A 13,463-nucleotide genomic window follows, 5' to 3' on the forward strand; every position below is an offset into this window, starting at 1 on the left:
GCACCCACCGCTCGTTGTGCTCCTGATAGACCAGCCGGGACTTCTCCAGGAGGTATTTTTCAACATAAGCTCTGCAAAGGAAAAAAATCAAAGCATTATTCACTAACCTGATGATACTCAGCTTCAATGAACACAGCTTTACCAGGGCCTTCAGCCTTGCTATCCACACAAAGAAGTTTCAGCCTTGTTTCACTTAGTTGTATAAATTTCTTCCTCAGCAGAACAAGCCCAATATTATGTTTGGCTTTTGAGGTTTTTTTGGTTTGATAGCAAGCCAAAACTAACTTGGATCTGAAAAACATGATCTCAGATGCCTCAGCCTATGGGCAAGAGAAATGTTGTCTGCAAGGAAGGAGCTGGGATCCCTATTTCATCCAAAGCCAGCAAAATCCCATTGCCTGCAGCCCAGGAGCCATGCACATGGAAATACATCTGTGAGCACAAGTGTGCAAGAAGCCATTTAGCTGCAGAATCAATCCCCAAATCCCCATTCCCTCTTCCAGAAGAGCCACTTCTCACCAAAAATTTGGGTTATTAACTTCTGGCTCCAGTCAAAAAAAATAAACAATTGCAAAAGTTCCTCATTGCAGTTTACATTTTCTCCTAAGAGCCTCCACAACAAACACGTTCAATCTACATATTAAATACTTTTTTCAGGTTTGTCAAGTTAAACAAAGCTTCCACAGGTTTGTTTTTTTTTCTTCCAAACAAACCTAACCAGTAATGACAGAGATTTAGAAGCTGGAGTTCTAGGTGGCAGTTTGGATGGTGGAGCTGTGCTTTGCTGGTGACAGATGCGCCCAGTGACGTGGAGCTATGGAGGAATTGGGAAATCCTACAAACCTCAGCATGGTGGGACAAGGAGGGGCTTTCCTCCACCACAGATAGGAAAGCCAGATCTAATTATTACCTCCAGCACAACTTTCTCCCTTCCTTCCATAAAAACTAAACTAGAAATCATTTGGACATGCTGCAGAGGTTTTGTGAAAATTCTTATGGCAACTCTGGAAGTGGCAAATCCAGCTCCCCATGGATGATCTTGCTGGACAGGAGGAGTAAAGGAAGACAGACAGCAAAGCTGTATTCTTCTTTATTCCCTGGGAGGAAGCTGGGAACAGTCTATGGATATTCCTCACCCACAGGTTGATGGGGTTTTTATGTTCCTTTTCTAGCCTGAACCCAATTTTTCCTTCCCAAGCCATGAATTCATGGCAGGGTCAGGGAACACCTGAATGAGAGATCCCAGATGCCACTGATGAGATCCCACAGGATAATGGCTCAGACACTCCTGTACAATAACCTGCACCATGGCCATGTCCTTGGCATTCCTCCCACCCCAATCATTCCTGCTTTTATTATAAACCACCCCAAAAATCATTCTTAGGCAATAGTTTAGATTGGAAAGGTATTGTGGAGGTCATCTGGTCCCAACCACTAATTTCATTTATTTATTTATTTTACATTTTTATTTTTACTTTTAAAATTTATTTTAGAAAGTTTCCATATTTTAAATTTTATATTTTATTTTAATTTTCAATAGATGCAATAACAATGCTATTTTGGTAAAATGCTCCCTTGCTGAGTGCAAAGGTCACAATGAATCCATGTCCCAAGAACAACATCTGTCCCCTCTTGATAGTGAGTAGGAAAACCAGCTTATGTCTTAAAAAGTTGCTATCTCCAAATTTCTTTTTATTTACCATTGTCAGCTGTGTCAGTTTGACCTTTAAGAGCAAAGAAAAGGAGCTGTAAGGGAATGACCTTGTGTAAAACACTGATTTAAGCACAGAGAGTCTGCATTTCACAGGGCTTTGATTTAAACCCCTCCGAGCTGGCTCTTCTGCCATTTCATGGCTCCTGTCAGGTGTCAGGGCTTTTGATCATCTCATGGGGACTGAGCAGGTTGCAAAGACCTTCCTCTAGGCCTGGCTTATCATGGATTAGCACATCCAAAATTCAGGAAAGCCCCTGGGAATGCCCTGAACTGCAGCACAGCTCCTGTTCCATCAGTCTGAGAAACCATCCAAGACTTCATCCTACAGGGTGGGCTTGGGTCCTGCTCAGCCTCCTGCCTGTTCCACCTTGTCAGGTTTTGGGTGATTATACTCAGAGGGGCTGCAAGCAAATATTCAACTGCTATTTTCAACCTCTGAAGAGAGGAAATCTCTTATTAGGGGCTGCAATTTATAATTCCATTACCAAAGCTACTGATCTGCAGAACACAGGGTGATAATTGGATTGGGTTGTGCTAAAAAAGTAGAGGCTAAATTTTTACAAAAATCTTCTTGCACAGGAAAAAACAGAGGCTTACATGCCACATATATTTTGTTTTTGAAATGCATATATTTTTCTTTCAGTATCTTTTCTTTTCACTGGGGGAGCACTGAAAGCTCATAGCACAGTACAGTCACATCACACTGTGCAACCAAAGACCAAGAAAGCTAATTTTTTTTAAAAGCAAAGAAAACTCCTCCTATTTTATGAACTAAAATACAGGAATATAATGTTATTTACATATCTCTGCCAAATAAAAATAGAGGCCACAACCACAGTGCAGGTACATCATGCCAAGATAATACATAGTTAAGGTATTTGTTGGATTCTTGTTACACCCAGGAGGTATTACAAAAATGAGGTTTATCCTTGTAAGAGAACTGTGCAGCAGAATTAAATAAGGGGGAAAAGTGCATCAGGTTTGATGTGGGATGCAAAACCAGTGGGAAAGGACATGGAGTACCCAAGCTCACTGAAAAATTAATGGCAGCTCTTTGTGTGATACTGTTCTGCTGGAAAAATAGAAAGCAAAAAAAATTTAAAAGCAATTCCCTAAATTAACAACAAAGTCCCAGCAAGAGGTCTCTTAGCCAGCTGCAGAAATTACACAGCCCCTGAAATGCTGCTTCTACTCCTCATTTTTCCAACTGACTCAGTTCACCTGGACAAAAAGAGGAGTTAACAAAGCCCTGCCCATTTACAGCTCCTTGGTGATGATCTGGTGCCATGGAAATTATCTGAAGCCACAGAGAAAGTTGGGTTTAGGTGGTTCCATCCCTGCCATGGACAGGGACACCTTCCATTGTCCCAGGCTGCTTCAAGCCCCATCCCATGTGGCGTTGGACATTTCCAGGGATGGGCTATCACCAACCTCACAGCCAAGAATTCCTTCCCAATATCCCATCTAGGGATATTCCACTTTCCCTCTGGCAGTGGGAAACCATTCCCCCATTTCCAGTCCCTCTCCAGCTCTCCTGGAGCCCCTTCAGGCCCTGCCAGGGGCTCTGAGGTTTCCCTGGATCCTTCTCCTGTCCAGGTGAGCACCCCCAGCTCTGCCAGCCTGGCTCCAGAGCAGAGGGGCTGCACCCTCAGAGCATCTCCATGGCCCCCTCTGGGCTCTCTCCAGCAGCTCTGTGTCCTCCCTGTGCTGGGGCAGCTCTGCAGGTGGGGTCTCACCTGAGGGGGCAGAGGGGCAGAATCCCCCTTTTCCTGCTGCCCATGCTGAGGATCAGCCCAGGGCAGGGGAGGTTTCTGGGTCCCCAGTGCACATCTCAATGAGCTTCTCATCAATCATCACCCCAAAATTATTCTCCTCAGCTCTGCTCTCCAACTTCCCAAGCTGAAATAAACTGAGGAGAACCACAGTGGAGACAGACCAGGATCTCCTTGCAATGACCTGGGAGGAAGAAGAGGCCTCCCCTGGTCAAGGGCTGAATTAGGGAGAGATTTGCAGGGAGGGAATCAGGCAAAGAACAAGAAGAGTGTGGCTCAATGGCCTCCAGAACCCCCAGCCAGATTAAATCCTCCCCTTGGCTTCTGAGCCAAACCTTTCACTCCACATCTATTGCTCAGCCCCTACCCCATCCCAGCTAAAACATTCCCCTTTTCTGCTTTAACTCCTGTCTGAGGAGGAGATGCTGATTTTCAGGTTCATTAAAAATTTGACATCAGGATTATGGAGAGCTCAGCTGGCTTGAAGGCAGCTCAGGGGTATCCACACCTCAGCACCCATCTTGGATGCACCAACATTTCCATACCAGCAGATTTTCATAAGCTAAAAGCTATGAAGTTCTATTTCCTATCTCCATTTTGGGAAAAACATTACCAAAGCAAGAACACCCTGTTTAGGTTTGGGTACACCCAGCACCCTCCCCCTGCTCCCACTTACCCTCTCACAGTGCCTGTCTCCTGGTAGTTCACCTGGATGAATTTGCCAAAGCGACTGGAGTTGTTGTTATGGGCTGTTTTTGCATTCCCAAATGCCTGTGAAAAGAGGGAGATGCCATGGTTATGCTGGAAAATCCTGATTCCCATGGGTGTCACTCACAACCAAACTTGGGGGATTTTCCTATCATTTCACATCAAAAACAGGAGATGGGGAAGGTTTTTTGAGTGGTTCACAAAATAATCCAACAAGCTGCTGGGGACCATGCTCCTTTGCAAGCTGGTGTTCATGAGGAGAAGCTAAACACTGGTTAAAAATGAAGTGTGAGCTGCACAGAAGAGATTTAATGTTTGAAGTTATTACAGTCTGCATTAAAGCTCTGCTTTATTCATTTAAATAAATATACAAGTATACTGCTCCAACAGGACTCTACATTTTAATGAGCTAGAGGAAGCTGCTTTTTAATTATATGTGGAATTAGGGGGGAAAATGCTTTGAAGGCTACTCAGACTAGATAATGTCATACACAGCATTGGCATAACCCAGAGTATTTGCAGCATTTCAGACACCCTCGTTTCCATTTGCTGCTGTTGCTTTTCCAAAATCAAAATGCTTTTAAGTCTTTATTATGCAAAGGTTTTATTCTATCCCTGTCTTACCGAAGCACTGACTGAAGAGAGTAATTTTTGCCATTTAAAAGAAATCTCTGAACTGAAACTGCTGTTTTCAGTTGTGCCTAAATCATTTTCGTACTCATCCGGACCACGGTGACACAATCTGCCAAGCCACCAGGTCCAATTAATGCTTCATTTATTAAACCAGTTTTCATAATCACACACCTTTTCTTCTAAGTCAAATTTATTTAAGGTAATTATAATTTCAGAGATAATTTCCAAGTGTTGCTCATGTATGGGCATTTTGTGCTGAGGCTTAACATCAGAGCTCAGCTCCCAATAGATTTATTCCCTGCTCAGCTATTTATTAGAAAAGATTAAAAGGGCTTTCCATCTATAATCTGAAGCTTTTCAAATGACCTTTGTGGATTTAACTTCCCAACTAAAAGCAGAATATAAAGGCCAAATGAAATGAGACCTTGGAGAAAGGGTATTGGACACGTCCCGTCCGTGCACGATCCAGTTCCCTTCCCAGGCTGATTTATTTCCCAAATTGCTCAGATTTAATGCTTTAAGAACCCACAGAGGTTTGCCATGGAATAACAATGTGATTTTCCCCCCTATCTGAATACAGGGATTTGTTTAAACTCCAACTCTTGCATATGAATCTGCTTTAGTTGACTAAAGCAGGTTCTGGGAGAGCTGAACCTGCCGAGCAAACAGGTTATTCTGGAGGGATGATTCCAGAGCTGCAGCTCAGGAACCCTGCACAGGAGTCACATCTTTTCAGGCTGTTCACACTTTTTTCTTGCTTACTCACCCCAAAATTCCTCCCTGCACCCAGCATGCCCCTCAACCCACCCTCCAGAGGACATCAAAGGCACCCACACCTCCCCTGAAGCCCCAAATCTCTCCTGGAGATGAAAATCCAATCATTCTCTCCCCAGACCAGGAATTTTGATATTAAGAACCAGGATGGTGTTTAAGATTTCCAAAGGATTTACCTCCAGGTATTTCAGTGAGCAGAGACACAACAAGAAGCTTTTAAGCAGAATATTCAAGATATGCAAGTGCATCACCTTATATTTAATATTAAATTGTATTAATTAGGTAACAAGCATTTCTCTGCTATGGGATCACTCATGTTCTAGGAAACCATCTTAAAGCAATGAGATAAAATTTCTGTACACCTAATTAACATTGCTTGTTAGAGAAGCAGCAAGATGAACCTGAACAGACCAAACAGGAGGCAGCAGAATTTTTTATCATCTCATATAATAAATTTTCATAAAATTTTAAAAATTATTTAAGCAGAGAACAATATTAAGAAGATTTCTAGTGTGATTCCCTGTATTTCTACCCTCAGTAATCACTCAGAGAGAAAAACAAGGACTATTTATTAGGATTTCTTTGGGGAGAAGCCTTGCTCAAGAATCAATCTTTCTTTTTCTATAGCAGGGAAATTTAAGAGAAAACATTTCAAATATAGGAGTGGGGAATAGCAAGATTCCTCCTTTTTTATGAGCTTTTTTGGGGATGAATGTGCCAGACCACATTATATGTTATAACCCAAATGCCTCCAGAAATCACAGCCCATAATGTTCCTCTTTCATGCATTTTTCTTTCGTGCTGATAGAAATGGGAAAGGTCTTTGGATCCCTTCTTGTGCAAACTTCGGGTGACTCCAGGCCTGGCACGTTGGGAATGGGCCAACAAGTAGCTGGAGAAACGTCTGGTGTTTGATTTGAGACAACTTAATACATTTTTGTTTGCTTTACTCACAGGGTTTCTTTAGCAGGACTGTTGGGCTATAAAAAAGTGCTATTAATTCAATTTATACGTGCCTAATCCATACAGACCAGACCAGAACACCCTGTCCCTTGCAAACGGGGCAGAATATAATAGTCCAAGCTCAGCAAACGAGTTATGACTTCTCTAAAACAAATTATCTTCTGTTCATTTGATTGCCCTTTACTGACTCATTGATTCGAGGCTGCTGAGCAGCTCAACGGCCAAAACTCCAGAACGGCATTCCAAGGATTCTTGGGGAGACCAAAGCTTTTACTGGCCAGGGCTCAACATTTGGAAGGAAACAAAATTCAATACGTTCCTCTGTAGGAGCTGGGAGTCCCTCTGGACCTGGAGGGTGATCCAGCAGTTTGGAGAAGGCAGGAGAGAGCAGCTCCATTCCTCCTCCTGCACAAAGAGAGGCCTATCAGGATGAGGGGAAAAAAAGGGATTAACAGTTTCCTGGCTAAATGCTCCACGTTCCTCCTGATCCCAGAGGCTTGCAGCCTCCTTGTTCTCCACTGAATATTGATGCAATCTGGATTAATTCCAGATTACAGTCAGAATAAGGACTATTTTAATCTTTTAACACTGTTCTACAGATCATCCAAACTGAATGTTATTCCTCCATAGAATAACAGCAATATTCTCCTACAGAATAACAGCTGCATTCCCTTATGGAATAACATCTTCTGTGGTAAAAGAACAAGTGGAAATACAGACCTTTGCCAGCATATTTTAGGTCCTCAGGCCTAAGAGGAGCCTTTAGCCCTCACCCTTGGAGGGAAAAATAAAAATATCATCTTCTCTTTGCTGTATAGGATAAAAAATATATTAATACACAAGAGCTTTTAAATGGTTCCCCACTAACCTGAAATATAAATTGAATTTTTTAGAAAGTCATACCATGAATATGCCAGGAGAACAGCAAGTTGACTGCTTAAATCTCAACTATGCCATTGTAGAATACTTATATTAATAGTTACATTCCATTGAGGGGCATGGAAGGGACTGGGAGCAAAACTCCATCAAGCTCACTAATGCCAGGGAGAAGAAACAGGTTAATATCAGACAAGACAGTGCTGGAGGATTCAAATTCCCTGGTTTACTGTGAAATTTGGAGTTCATTAATCAAATGTATTCATAAAGTCTGAATGACTTCTAACTGTGTGAGCGCATTGGGAACAGCTTTGCTAAAATCTATTTCCCACCAAATAACATAAATACAGAAGGGGCTGGAGCTCAAGGAGGGGCTGAGGGAGCTGGGAAGGGGCTCAGGTGGAGCAAAGGAGGCTCAGGGAGACCTTGTGGCTCTGCACAGCTCCTGACAGGAGGGGACAGCCAGGGGACATCAGGCTCTGCTCCCAGGGAACAGGGACAGGAGGAGAGGAAATGTCCCAGGAGAAGTTTAGGTTGGATAATAAGAGAAAATTTCCACATAAAGAGTTGGAAAGCATTGGAACAGGCTGCCCAGGGATGTGGTGGAGTCCTCATCCTTAGAAGTGCTCCAAAAAAGATTGCATGGGGCTATTGGGAACATGGTTTGGTGATGAACATGGTGGTGGTGCTGGGTGATTGCTGTACTGAAAATCTCAAAGGCCTTTTCCCACCCTCACCCCCGTGATTCCATGATGCCCATCAGACGTGCATTCCCAGGCTTCACCCACAGCTCCTGGTGGGGAAACACAACGTGTGCATCCACAAAGAGTGGTGGATTCAAACATCCCCTGTAATTTATTTCCAGATCTGAGGGCTGCTTATCCCAATATTCTATATGCTATTATTTGGGGAAAAAAATCCATAAACACTTTCACTCCAAATTAAAAAAACACTCAGGGAAGAAAAATAGTGTATGGGAATTTTTGAAATTTAATGTCTTTTTTATGTGTCCAGGGCACTCACAAATTTCTTCCTCCTTCTGCAGGATGATAAAGATCATTCTCCCCAGTTTTCATTCCACCTGAAACCAAGCTCCCAGCACTCTTCTTCCCCTGTTATATTGCTTTTTAACAGAAATACATTGAATTATGTCCAGAACATAAACTGCACGTACACTACTTAAGTTAGAGCTGTGCTAAATCTCTTCTCATTATTGCTCCTTCCCTGGGAAGAGCTTTTAAACCTGCAGCTCCCACCTCCTGATAAAATCTTCCAGCCCAAACTGATCTGCTAAAACAGCCCCACTTTGATGGACCTCTCTGACTTTAATTCCCATGAGGAGCCAGTTTGATGCAGAGATATCCCAGCCCCTAAGGAAGCTCCAAAGCACAAAGGTATGAGGTACAACTTGAATACTGCAAAGAAAAAATAGCTTTTATGGGAACCCCTCAAGCTGTGGTTCCACAGTAATACTGAAAATCTAATTTATAGCAGCTAAACAGGACTCCAAGCACCAACACCTCAGGGTTTTGCTCTCTCGGTTGTGGCTCCGTGTCCCACACTGACAGAGGAACCCAGCTGTGGCCAAAAGCACAAACCACAGATTATTTATAGTGTTTGTGCTGCAATGCCCCAGCCTGCCCCACACTGACCTTTAAAGCCCTGCAGACTTTCCTGCCTCGCTGTTCTCTGCTCCACGGGGCCACTGCAGCACCTTGAAGAGCAAACATGGGGTTTCCATTTCACACCACGCAGAACCACAGCGTGGTTTGGGCTGGAAAGGACCTGGAACATTATCCAGAGCCATCCCTGCCATGGGCAGAGACACTTTCCACTAGACCAGGGTGCTCCAAGCCCCATCCAACCTGGCCTGGAATGCTTCCAGGGATGGGGCAGCCACAGCTGCTCAGGGCAACCTGTGCCCCGGGCCTGCCCACCCTCACAGAAGAGAATTTCTTCCCAACATCCAATCTAAATCTCTCCTTTTTAGTTTAAAACTGTTCCCCCTTGTGCTGTCCCTCCATCCCTTGTCCCCAGTCCCTCTCCAGCTCTCCTGGAGCCCCTTCAGGCCCTGCCAGGGGCTCTGAGCTCTCCCTGGAGCCTTCTCTGGTCCAGGTGAGCACCCCCAGCTCTCCCAGCCTGGCTCCACCCTCAGAACATCTCTGTGGCCTCCTCTGGACCCTTGAACCAATACACAACAAAGCAACTTAAATTCAAGGTGTATAATGACAAAATACCTTTTTCTTTGTTTAAAAATTTGTGATATTTGCCTCTAACATTTTAGAGAAAACATGTCGTGGCTGTGGGCATGAACAGAAATATTCCTACACCTTTGGCAGCAAACACAGCAGAACATCTCCTTGGTGGTGTTTGCTTCCTGTGGTAGCTGGATTTTTTGCTTATGAGCTTCTCAAACCCATGGAGTTTCCTGTTTCTTCCCACAAAATCAATACTCAATTTTTAAGCAGGTGCAGCAACCAAAAAGTGCACACCTGTCCTGTCCCTGCTCTTTGCTGCCCACAAAAGAACCTTTCAAATACATGACCTACAAATCCTTCAGACGGGGAAAGTCCAGAGGATAAAGACACCAGGGAAGTGCTGATGAGACCCTTCCTCTCCCTGCTGCCCCTATGGAGGACAAGGAGAACAGGTCCATAAGGCTTGCAAAAACTGCCCAAAAGGTTAAGACCTTATTTAAGGAGCCTCCTCACACCAACCAAACATACAATTTGTTGTATTTATGAAGTTTAAAATGCTCTTCATCCCTCCACTGACACTTCACTGTCAATGGCAGTGCAGCCACCACTACAGGGAATTAAACTCTTCCAACAAAAAAGCACACCAAATCCTTCATTCCATAATTACAATGACTGAACAGCAGCCAAGTGAGTTCTACCCATTAACAGACAAACCCTCCTGTGATTAAACTAATGTGTAAAATACAACCCTCATGGTACAAACTATAAAACATCCTTTTAAATATTTTTTTTCTCATTACAGACAGTTTATGTCAACTAAAAATGTTTTGTCATGGTAAGACACCTGCACTGACCCTACCTGAGGTGAAGATTGAGATTATTCAAGGATAGCACTTTCCTCCTCTGGGGAATATCAACATGCTGGAATGGAGAATCAGAGAATTGTGGAACAGCCTGAGGTGGAAGGGATCCACAGGAACCATCGAGTCCAACTCCTGTCCCTGCCCAGGACACCACAATAAATCCCTGTCCTTGAGAGCTCTGTCCCATCTGCTGGGTTCTGGCAGCCTTGGGGCCATGGCCATTCCCTGAGGAGCCTGACCCTGCTCTGGGGGAAGAACCTTCCCCTGATATCCAACCTAGCTCTTCCCCACAGCTCCTGCCATTCCCTCAGGTCCTGTGTCTGCTCCACCACAGAGGAGCTCAGTGCCTGGAGTAATTAAACAACAATTTTTTTGCAACAACTTGTCTTAAAATACAGGCTCAGATATAACCATTTGTCTTTGTGCACATTGAGTTCACACTGCCCAATACAAATATGGAAGAGAAGGACTTTTAATGGCAAAGCAGCAACTTACAGAAGGTTCAGGAGTCAATTTAGTTGAAGTGCCAAACCAGAGCATCATTATGGGGTAAAATACTGAGATAAACCCTATAACCATCACTACAACACACCCTTGTTTGGGAGATATGATGCAGAGGCTCTATCAGCTATGTAAGAAACAGGATTTAGTGTCTGCATTCCCAGCAAACACTTCAGTGTTGGCAGAATATCCCTCCTTTTCCCATACTTAAGCACAGCATCAGACCACTGCAGCTCCTTCCTTTCAAGTGATGCACTGGAAAAAAAAAAAAGGAATTACCATGAAACCACAAAGCAAGAAAACAAAACCCCAAAACCCAAGCAAAGCCTCTGACCTAAGTCCTCTTCCCAAACAGGGCCAGTTTTCCTACACAAGTGCAATAATGGGAAAGAAAGCCCAGCTGAGCTGGCAGCCACCAGCAAACACCCCTACAACAGATCCTGGAGGCACAGGCTGCCAAATCCCCACGGCCTGGCCGACATTCCTGCTCCTCTGCTCAGACATTCATGTTTTTGTGAGCAGGGTGGACAGCCCTGGGAAGAACAGCCAAAGGCTCATGTTTTCCAGCAAACTCGCATGCATTGGCCAGCAAACATTTGGGTGGAAAAAAGAAATCTTCATCCTAGGTTGAGCTTCGGATTTAAAGAAGCATCTCAAAATGAAGTTGGGGAATTTGGTGTTATTATAGTGTCTCTCCAACTCCCAACATTCATATTCTGCAGCCAAAGAACAAACTTTACTCTGTCAAATGCAGGCAGCAAGTGTCTAACAGGTGCCAGGAATGAGCAAAATATCCTTATTTGTGCTTCAAATTATTTTTTTCATGGGATAAAGATATAAAATAATCACAATAAACAGTAATAGCAATAAAGTGACCAGTTGGAAACAAGTCATAGCTAAAGGAGGAGGTTTTACATTCTCCTAGTCAGCAATAAAAAAATATAAAAACATCTTTTTCCCTTATTTACACAGTTCAAATGGTGAAGTAAGAGCTTAAAAAGACTTATTAGTAAGTGTTGGGATGGACCACAACACCTGCAGACTGAGGCATAGCAGTGAAAAAAATACTATTTCATTGGAGCAATGGGAAGTACTGAAAAGTAATTGTCTTATCAGGGACCAGAATAGTTGATAAGCACTGCAGTGGGAACAAAGCAGCACTGATGGAATGACAACAGATTGCCCATGGTGACCCATTAATGTATATATTTCAAGTGATGACTGAGGAAGGTATAACCTATATAACAGGTTATATTATGCACTGCAACATCAAGCCATATCATGATTTCCTTCTCACCTTTCATAATCCCCTCATGCAGAGCTGGATGAAGTGCAGTGATGCAGTACAAACTGCAGCAAATAAAACTTGTCTGCCATTGCTAGGAACAGCCTCACACAGTGCCAGGAGCACTTCTGCCTTCCTTTATTTTAAATAAAATAATACTGCAAATAATGGAGTGAGAGCAGCCCCAGGGGGAGCTTTGGGATGTTGGTGGAGGAGCAGACAGACCTGCCCTGGCAGCCCCAAACCCCACATTCCCCTGGCCTGGGCTGAACTCAATGTGGGCACCAGGGGAGGGGAGGATTCTGTCCCTCTGCCCCCTCAGGTGAGACCCCACCTGCAGAGCTGCCTCCAGAGAGGACACAGAGCTGCTGGAGAGCCCAGAGGGGCCATGGAGATGCTCTGAGGGTGGAGCCCCTCTGCTCTGGAGCCAGGCTGGGAGAGCTGGGGGTGCTCACCTGGACCAGAGGAGGCTCCAGGGAGAGCTCAGAGCCCCTGGCAGGGCCTGAAGGGGCTCCAGGAGAGCTGGAGAGGGACTGGGGACAAGGGATGGAGGGACAGCACACAGGGAATGGCTCCCACTGCCAGAGGGCATTGGGAAGGAATTCCTGTCTGTGAGGGTGGGCAGGCCCTGGCAAAGGTTGCCCAAGACAGTTGTGGCCACCCCTGGATGCCTGGACGTGTCCAAGGCCAGGTTGGAGGGCACTGGAGCAACCTGGTCTAATGGAAGGTGTCCCTGCCCATGGCAGGGGTTGGAACAAGATGGGCTTTAAGGTCCTCCCAACCCAAACTATGCTGTAATTCCATGATCATAAATAGGTAACAACATTCTCAGCACCACATTTGCCTTTTTCTTCTCAAGGCTGAGGCTTTTGAGTATCCAGAGCTCCTGATCACTTGGGTCTTGTCTGCCCTGAAGCCCCTGACAAAGAAAATACAACTTTTCTATTTTCAAATAGTCAACCATTTTCAACATATTTCAGTGCTCTGCAGAAGATGGAAATAAATTCCTGTCTCCAAAACATCTCCTGGTTTTTAAAGCATGGAACATTACATCCAGCTGTAGAAAGCCACCTCTCACCCATGGCTTCACATCCTTCCCAAAGTAACATGATTTGGGTCTTTTTGGCCTGTTGGCTTGGAAACATTGATGTTTCAAATGACAAAATACACAAACCA

General features: G+C 44.3%; 1 protein-coding gene across 7 annotated transcripts in view; it reads right to left on the reverse strand.

Moving 5' to 3' along the window:
* Positions 1 to 13,463, reverse strand: part of MYO9A (myosin IXA) — a 174,538-nt gene that overhangs the window by 108,787 nt on the left and 52,288 nt on the right. For all 7 annotated transcript variants that reach the window (XM_058033014.1, XM_058033010.1, XM_058033015.1 and 4 more), the window contains exons 3-4: positions 4,163 to 4,257; positions 9 to 71 (exon numbers count right to left, since the gene is read on the reverse strand). In XM_058033014.1, the coding sequence (XP_057888997.1) occupies positions 9 to 71; positions 4,163 to 4,257 (158 nt within the window). The remainder of the gene's footprint in view (positions 1 to 8; positions 72 to 4,162; positions 4,258 to 13,463) is intronic.

This window comes from Melospiza georgiana, chromosome 13 (assembly GCF_028018845.1).
Source record: "Melospiza georgiana isolate bMelGeo1 chromosome 13, bMelGeo1.pri, whole genome shotgun sequence".
Lineage (NCBI taxonomy): Eukaryota > Metazoa > Chordata > Aves > Passeriformes > Passerellidae > Melospiza > Melospiza georgiana.